Below are 9,005 nucleotides of genomic sequence, written 5' to 3' on the forward strand. Positions count from 1 at the left end.
TGCATGCTTGTTTGTAAAGCCAACAACGACTGTCTGCTTGAACAACAGAAAAAACATTCTCACTAATATGTCACAACTTTCTAAAAGTATAGATCAGGGCGGGTGAAACCGGATACTGCTAGCTCTTTGTACATGATTTAAATGAACTAATAACCCAGGATATATTTATTTTTTTATTTTTTTTAAAAATAGGATTTTCTATGAACATTGCAATTCACAAAACTAAAGTGAAATGAATGGAAAAAAATGGAATGAGAACTTTTTGACACATTTAATTTTTTTTATCTTATATTTCATCTTTTTTTCTTATTTTCAACCCTAACTGTATATATTCTTGTAAACAACCAGACAGCATCACAATTCTTGCACATAGTGACAATAAATGAAATTCTGAATCAGCTATTTTTCCCTGAAATGACTGTCTGATTAATTTTTACTAATAACTAATCTCATAACAATATCGCACATGTGAAATACATGTTTACCCTTTAGAGTTAAGAAATGTAGTATGAGCACTTATATACCATCATATGATCTGTAAAAATGTTAAATAAATAAAAAAAGCATTCAAATCCACAACTTTTTAAAACTTTTCAAATAAAATATTTCAATTCTGCATATAATACTGCAGTGTAATTATATAAAGCATTAACAGATTATCATAAAAAGGCTGAGAAATATCTTACGTGAACCTGCAGTATAGATTTATTAAGTGAACTCGACATGTTGGCCTTGATGTTTGTGCTTCAGCTCAAGTATTTATTTACTATATATATTCTGCACTCAGTCATTACTAGTGAAACACACACAAAACAAAAAACTGCTTAAAATATTAAAAAGTTAACAACAATGAGAACCACAAATTATAGATTTTTTTTCCAAATTATTAGATATAAAAGTTGTGATTCATAAACTCATCTCTTCTGCAGATGAACTTTAGTACAAAAATATTTGAATTTAGCTAATGAATTTGCCTTGTGATCCACCTCAATATACCTGAATGTAGTGCTGGGCGATATGGAAAAAAATGTATATCACAATATAAATTATTTTAGATCACAATAACGATATATATCATAAAATAAATTATTTTAAATCATAATAAGAATATACATCACAACATGCATTATTTTATATCCCAATAACAATATACCAAAAGATTTTCCCAGTATTCTCTAAAAAAAAAAATGACAAAAATATCATTACTTACTTTTCTCTGACTATTTTTTCAAGTAACATGTAACTGAATTGCCACAAATGAGAAAAAAAATTTAAAGTGCACAACAGTTTAAATTTCACAGTAACACATTTTACAAAAAGGTTCAGCAATAAAAATGAATAGAATCTATAGAAGTGAAATGGCAAAAAATACACTTTTCTATCGCCTTCATAATATGTATCGTCATATCGCCCAAATGCTACCTGAATGTTTTTATATCCACATTGATGTTTGTTGGTTATCTATTGACTCAAACCGATATAAAAAGTGCAGGATGGTTTTCTCACAGACGCACAAATACATCGAAAATTCTGCCTCCTCTCTCAGCCACTCCTTTGTTCTCCTCAGCAAGACCATATGGGTTTTGTTCCCATCTAAGCTAAATATGAACTGACCTTTTCACAAAGGAACAGAGGTGTGACATACAAGGAGCCAAACACATGCTCGCATTGTTTCTCACGGTGGAAGAAAAACATTAGCAGCAAATTGGACTCAACTTTCTAATTTAAACCACTGTCCCATTTTCACGCCTTTGAAGTGCGTCCAAGTAAAGTTTGCTGCAGGTTTTTTGGAAAATATTCTGGTAACCATAACAACATTGTGCGTTCTCCGCATCAATTTTAGTTTTGCCAACTGATCAACTTTGTTGCTTTGTTTGCAACTAAAAAAAGATCATTTTTTCCTGTTAGTGGAAAAATATAGACTCCAGCATGAAGCATCTTTAGGTTGTTTCAAAGTACTGCAGCCTGTGACTTCTTGGACCGCCCACATCCTAAATACAACACTGACAAGAGGATTATATTATTAACTCAGATCCACCTAAATAAGACAAGTTTACCACTTTGTTGAAATAAAGGCAGCTATTTCTTACAAAAGACTGAATAAATCTTCACCCTAGCATTGTCAAACTCTTAACACACTCTTGTTAGCATTACACATCACAGTGTGTGTGGTCTGGCCAATTGAAGCCTTAAGTCTGACAGTTGTACAAACAGTATTAAGGTTGTTCTAGATCAGAGGATTTGATGTAGACCAAAAGATTACACCTACATTAAAATTTAGATCAGTACTAAGTCAGTCCTGGTTTGGTTTGGTCCGGAAATTATTTCTAGCAACAAAGCAAAAATCTTACAGAAAGATACGAAGAAGATGTTGTTGGTAGAAGGTAGTGCTGCCACAAACGATTATTTTAATAGTCGACTAATCACCAATTATTTTTTCAGATTAGTCAACTATTCAGGTCATGCACAAAGGGGATGTAAAACACACATCTTAACCATCTAAAAACTAAAAACTAGATATATTCACACTAGCATTATCAGCGAAAATGATAGTCTGGATACTGTGAGCTGAATTTGGCAGCTGAAGATGCTTGTGACGATAGCTGAAGATGCTGAAATTGGTTGCTGAAAATGCTGAAGCTGATAGCCAATTAAATTATTAGTTAAAAGTCAAATTGGCCTAAAAAAAGCTTAAGTTAGCCAAAACAGTTAGCATGTAGCTGAATTATTAGCTAAATTCCAAAATAGCTTAAAAGATAAACAAAAAAAGCTTAATTTAGCCAAAACAGCTAGCATGTGACTAAAATATTAGCTAAACTATAAAACAGCCTGAAAAACTTTATTAAATGCCAAAACTGTCCAAAAAAGCTAGCAGAATGCCATTACAACCTTCAACTTTACCACACTCTGACTCCATATAATATAAAGTAACGACTAATCGACTATCAAATTAGTCATCGACTATTTTAATAGTCGATTAGTCGTCAATTAGCCGACTAATCGTGGCAGTCCCTAGTAGAAGGACATCTTCAGAGTAGCACAAATAGTGTTTAATGGTTTTCAAACAAGGCTCGAAATGTTTTTTTCCTCTCTCTCTCTCGTTGTATAACATCGAAACTGTACTGGTGGAAATAGTGCATTAAAGTCCTACTCCAACTGGATTGTTTTCTTTTGTAAAACCGTTCCCAGTAGTCTTAATTATGACTTTAGCCAAAAACAAAAGGTTTTGACATTTCTCGAGTCATATTTTATGCCCGGCGGCAGTAGCTCAAGGGGGACAAGGAGAGGAGTGTTAAGAGAGAGACTTTGGCAGGCAAGGCTGTAGATCGCCTCAGATTCTTCCAGCATCCGCTTTTCTAATCTAATGATGAATTATGAAATACTTAAATTATTTGAAATAGGTCCTCTATTATGAGAAAAATGTCACAAGAACATGTTAAAAATAAAAAAACCCACTATTTTCATCAAAGTGAGTCCTGATGGAAATGGTGTTTTTAACATGTACTTGTGGCATTTTTCTCATGATGGAGAACATTTAAAGAAAATGAAGCTTTAAATTGCATGTCCTTATTCAAACAATGGTGAATCAGAAGCATATTTAAAATAAAAAAAAGAGTTTTTAGCCGTGATGTAGAAAACATACTGGGCGTGTCCTCACTGATTTTTTTTTTTATGTTTGTTTTTTTTGGGGGGTGGGGAGGGGGTGCTCCACACTAACGGTCCCACCCACAACTCAGAGGTGAATTTTTAATAAACTTCTGCCTCTTTGCAGAAACTATGTCCTAGAAAACAACAGTAAAAAAAATGTCAAAAACTGCATAATCATAATTAATAGACCACTAAAAACACTTGTAAAGCCAACAACTTTGATTTAACCCACTATGTGATTTGAAGTATTAATTATACTTGCTAAAATAAGTGAAAAACCTTCAACAAGAAAGGCCGTTTGTATAAAACTGACTCTTGTCCCTGACTGACAACCTTCTATTGCACTTCTGCCACTAACTGAATAATTAAAAAACTTTACTTAAAAAAAGAAGTCTGTTGAGGTTACATTTTCTTTAAAAAAATTGAACTACTTTATCTAAAAAACAGGTCAGACCTTTTTGTTGCCAAACAAACCAAAACAGAGCCAGTATGATCAATGGTGATTCAAAGACAAAACTCTAATCATTTAATCAAATTTTAAATTTATTTACAGGTCAAGCTAAACACTTACAATTTATAAAATAGAATTTTCATAGTTTCGCATGGTAGAATGTAGCATTTGAAAAGGTAAAATTGATAAATCCAACATTTATCAATTACAAATAAACTTGTATTAGTACTCAAGCACTTAAGGGGATTTTAAGTCAGGATATTTAACAATTTAAACAATACTTTAGTGGAAAAAACTTGATTTATTACAATCTTTTTTTTTATTATGATTACATTTTTTTGTTACTGTTTTGGTGTAGTTTGAGTGCAGTTCAACGTTATCTGTATGCTTCCATACCAGCTGGAACAACATGTCATTTATTCCAGATTTTTGGATAAGTTAATGGCTGCACTTCTCGCCAGGATTTGCAGCCTCTGTCTCTCGAACGCCGAGAGAGACTCTTGGAAATTGCCCAATGCTACCATTTGCTGCATGGCCATTGAGCAGCTCCAGTGGAGCAGGTGCAGATTCAGTGCAGCATTCAAGGACATCCAAACAGTTGTGAGGGATGGATGAATGCCTCGTTTAATTTATCAATCCAGAGCCTCCGCATTATCCCAAGAGTTTAAAATGCTGACCGCAACCTTACAGTCCAACTCCAGTTTATATTAACAAAAGTCAGAGGAGGCGAGTTCAGCATCTCGCAATAAAAGCATCCAACTTTAACCACTACCTTTTTCTTTTTCACACTTTGGTTTAAAAATCTACTATTTTTTTTTCATTTAGTTGATATTTCCACCTTTATAAAGTGTGTTTATTGTTGAATGTACAACACTTTAGCTAATTATTTGTTTTTGAAAAAGCCATTGTGTTGCGCTCCACACTGATGCTTCATAATGGACATAAACACTTCTACAATTTGGACCAAAAATGACTCAGAAACTCCATTATTATCACACATGACAGCATGAAATCCAACTTTTAGGCACTTGCTTGAACAAAATAAGAAAATCACAAGCTTACGTCAATGAAATGTCAATTTTAGCGTAGAATGGTGTAAACTTCTACCTTCTTTCATTTACACATTTACAGTGATGACGCAACCTGAGGCTCTTCAAGGACACTCCGACACATGGCGAGAAACCGAGCCGGTGATCTTCCAATCAGAGGTCAACCACCTCATAGACACTGAAATGTGGTCCATGCAGGATGGATGATATGAATGTGGTTTTAAGACTTCAAATCAAATAAAAAAAACACCAAAAACATAGCTGATTGTAAAATATATAGGTTTTCTGAGGTACTTTTTAAAGTATTTTTGCCATATTGTTGTTTTTGTTATCTTTGGTAAGAACTAAGACACTAACATGATTGACTACAAAAAATATCAACTTGGAGGTGGAATTTTCCAGTACAAACACGTAAAAGACAAAAAACCAGATGAAGAAAAATCAACATAAATTTCTCCTAAATTGTTTTTTTTTAATTTAACTCTTTTTTTTTGAGCAATTGGAGGATTAGTTTAATGTTTGAGGGGCTCCTACTTTTAGATTTACAGCAAAAACGAAAAAAAGACAAAAAAAGAGAAACAAACTAAGAAAATACAAATGAAGATGCAGCTCTCGTCCCAATACAGTTTTACTGAACATATTTAATAAAAGCATAAAAGATCAATATTAGGAGAAAAAAAAAGAAGAAAAAGACAGAATTCTGCCAATGAGATTTTTTTTCCTTATTAAAACAAAAACAAAACAGTTTTTGCATCTTTTTTATTCAAGACGCAACAGCTATAGATTAATTTTCATTTTGATTAAAACTGTGGGAAATGATCAACCTTTATGATTTAGCGGTAAAATGGTTGATGCAGCCACTGTTGGTTCAACTTGATCCCAAAATGATTACCGGGAGGATCTGCGTGAGCCTGAACTGTCAGATCTTGCAGGATCCCAGACCTCGAGCTGCTCTCCAGCTGCTGGAGCTTTCCCCCCAAAACCTGCAGCTGCGCAGATGATCGACGCGCACCTGTGACAGCTCATTAAATCAATTAACAGGAAGATTCCATGAAAGATAGATGTCAACATCATGCATGAAAAACAAAAATAAAAAAGGAGACGGATCAGCGCCGTGGACTGATGGACAATCTGGGTGAAATATGCGCCACGCTTGAGCCGCACATGCGCGACGGCAAACATTTGGAGGTGTCACATGAACGGCGATGCGCATCAGAGGCAAGTTGACGGAGAGACACCTGGAGACGCAGTCAGGTCGCTCCATCGGCCGGCAGTGAAAACGGACTCACCTCCTTGGTGTTCACCACGCCTCTGACATATTTCCCGAGCACCGAATCCACGCAGAGGAGGCTGGACAGCGCGGCCACGCACAGGAGTCTCTCCCCGACCCGCAACTCCATCTTCCTCTTTCCCCGGCTGCCGCTCGTCTGCTCGCCCCGCTCCCCTGAAGCCTGTCCCCGCGCGGGAGCGCGCAGTGCTAGAGAGAGAGAGAGAGGAGGAGGAGGAGGCGCGTTCACGAGGACCCCTTGGAGCTTGGATCTCCAGCTGTTGATGATGATGATGATGCACACTGCGACACATTTATTTATTAAACTGATCTAAATTTGTATATTTTTACTTGACCAAACTGACATACATTTTACTGTAAAATAAAAGGATTGCTATGAAATGTAAAATCTTGGAACAGATTCAACAACTCAATTTTATTTTTTCTAAGTATGCACACAGCTCCTTAAGAGAATTGTGACAAAATTCAATCACACAGTACAACTTTTCACCGTAAATTTACAGCATTTTACTGGCAACATTTCCACTAGTAAAATACTATAGTTTTACATCAGTTTATAAATACTTACTGTAATTGTTTAATCCTTTGCTGTCTTGTGGTCCAGATGACCCCATAAGTGTGTATTATTCCCCAAGGTACGGAGCCCCCAAAGAGACAGAAAAGAAAAATAAATTGAAGTAAGAAAAGATGTTTTTCCAAAAATTTAACTTAAAAAAATTCTAGTTACTAACTGATGCACAGTTTGTAACTAGATTTTTTTTTCTTACTTTCATTTTTTGATTTTTTTTTTTTTTTTTAGTTACAATCTGGTGCTTACCAGTTACTAAGCAGAACATTTTTTCTTTCTAAAAATTGAAGTAAAAAGATAAAAAGTAAATTCTGGATAGTAACTGGTGTGCACCAAATACTAACCAGAATTGTTTCTTTTGTGTTTTTAGAAAAATAAAATAAAAATAGGAATAGATATTTTTATATTCTTTTTTTTTTCTTCGATGTCCCTTCAGGGGCTCCGTACAAATGCAATCAGCAGCAGAAAAAAATACATTTATTAGATGATTTAAAAAAATGGGTAAACATGCCTTGGATAGCACAAGGTTACCAATGTTTGACAGTTTTCTACATTTACAGAACATGACTAAATACTGTAATTAAGTCCTACAGTGTTGTACAATGACGGTTAATGACTCTTAATGTCGATATATTCATATAAAAATGAAATGGAGAAATCTGTTTCTCTTGGCTCAATGGTGGAAACTCAAACTGTAAACGCTTTATGTAAAATCACAGTGAAATTTTAACACTATTGTACTGTTTTCCTTTTGCAAAGTATCATACTGGGAATCGCAATGCAAAGTATAGGTGAAAATCTGACAATATTCTGTTGTTTTTAATGTTGTACGGTGCCGTACTGTAAATTGCAACGCAATGGGAAAAGAAAAAAAAAATCATATACTTTACAACTTACTGTAAACACCTGAGCATTATGGGAAAATAAGGAAGTGCACGATTTTAATTAAAAAACAACTAGAACAATCTGGAATACAAAGAACTGTTTATGAAAAAATCTTAATTGCTTACAAGAATAAAATCCTCAACATTGAGAAAAATATTAACGGATATCAACAACGGATAGCTCGTGTAAAATAATTCAATCCAACTGTATTAAATAGCCCAATAAAAGAACACAGTTGTCTCTACAGGCTTCACAATTATTCAAAAACATGAAATCAGTCATAAAATATAAACATAGCTGATTGCTAAACTAAGTTTAACAGACTAAAATAAACTGGTTATTCCGACCATTGATCATTCCTTCTTTCTCGGTAAAAAAAAAATCCTACAAAAGAAGAAAAAAAGATTTCACGGAAAAAGAATAAACCTCAGGGATTTCCACATGACGGAGGGATCCAGTCCAAGGACGGACAGGCGATGTACGAGGATTAGCGTATCTAACTCTACAACTACATATCTGAATAGTGTAACAGATGAGCTTCATCAGGTTGGGACAGCTGGGGGCGTGAGACGAGCCAGAGGCGAGGTCCACAGCCAAGGGATGATGGGAAGTGAGAGCAGACATACTCTGAAGAAACTATGACCTAGAAAACATTGGATATTTTTACATTTTGGCGCAAAATAGCATTTCTGGTTGGGATGTGAAATACAGCAATTTACTTTTATTTAAAAAAAGTACAGTAAATAGTATCCATTAAATAGCCAATAGTGCGATAGTAAAGTGCTGCAAGTTTCTTCAAATTAAATAAGACTTTTTAAGACCTTTTTAAGGCAATGCATGTAAAAAATTAAGACCAATTTCTTAGTCTTTTTCCCATTTTTTTAAATTCATTCCCATTTTTTTCCCAAAACTGTAGCTTCTTATCTTGTTTGTTGTTCTTTAGAGCTCTTTTTTTACTTTGTTTTTATCAAAACCGCAGAAGGTTTTCATTGTATTAGTGCATAACAGGTTGTTTTCCCCAATGTTTATTCACATAATTTGATCTAAATCATTTTGGTTGAATAAATTGTGTTTTTTTACATGAAATGTGAAAAAGAGAATTTTCAAGAAATTACA

The 9,005-nt window shown here is 34.3% G+C and overlaps 1 protein-coding gene across 1 annotated transcript in view; it reads right to left on the reverse strand.

The window, feature by feature from the left end:
• The window catches only part of tmem145 (transmembrane protein 145), a 71,209-nt gene extending 64,488 nt beyond the window's left edge, over positions 1 to 6,721 (reverse strand). Inside the window, exon 1 of the mRNA XM_024267625.2 lies at positions 6,438 to 6,721. Within this exon, the coding sequence (XP_024123393.1) occupies positions 6,438 to 6,548 (111 nt within the window). The 5' untranslated portion in view covers positions 6,549 to 6,721. The remainder of the gene's footprint in view (positions 1 to 6,437) is intronic.
• Between the last annotated feature and the right edge of the window lie 2,284 nt (positions 6,722 to 9,005).

The sequence above is a fragment of the Oryzias melastigma genome, linkage group LG16, assembly GCF_002922805.2.
Source record: "Oryzias melastigma strain HK-1 linkage group LG16, ASM292280v2, whole genome shotgun sequence".
NCBI classification, from domain to species: Eukaryota; Metazoa; Chordata; class Actinopteri; order Beloniformes; family Adrianichthyidae; genus Oryzias; species Oryzias melastigma.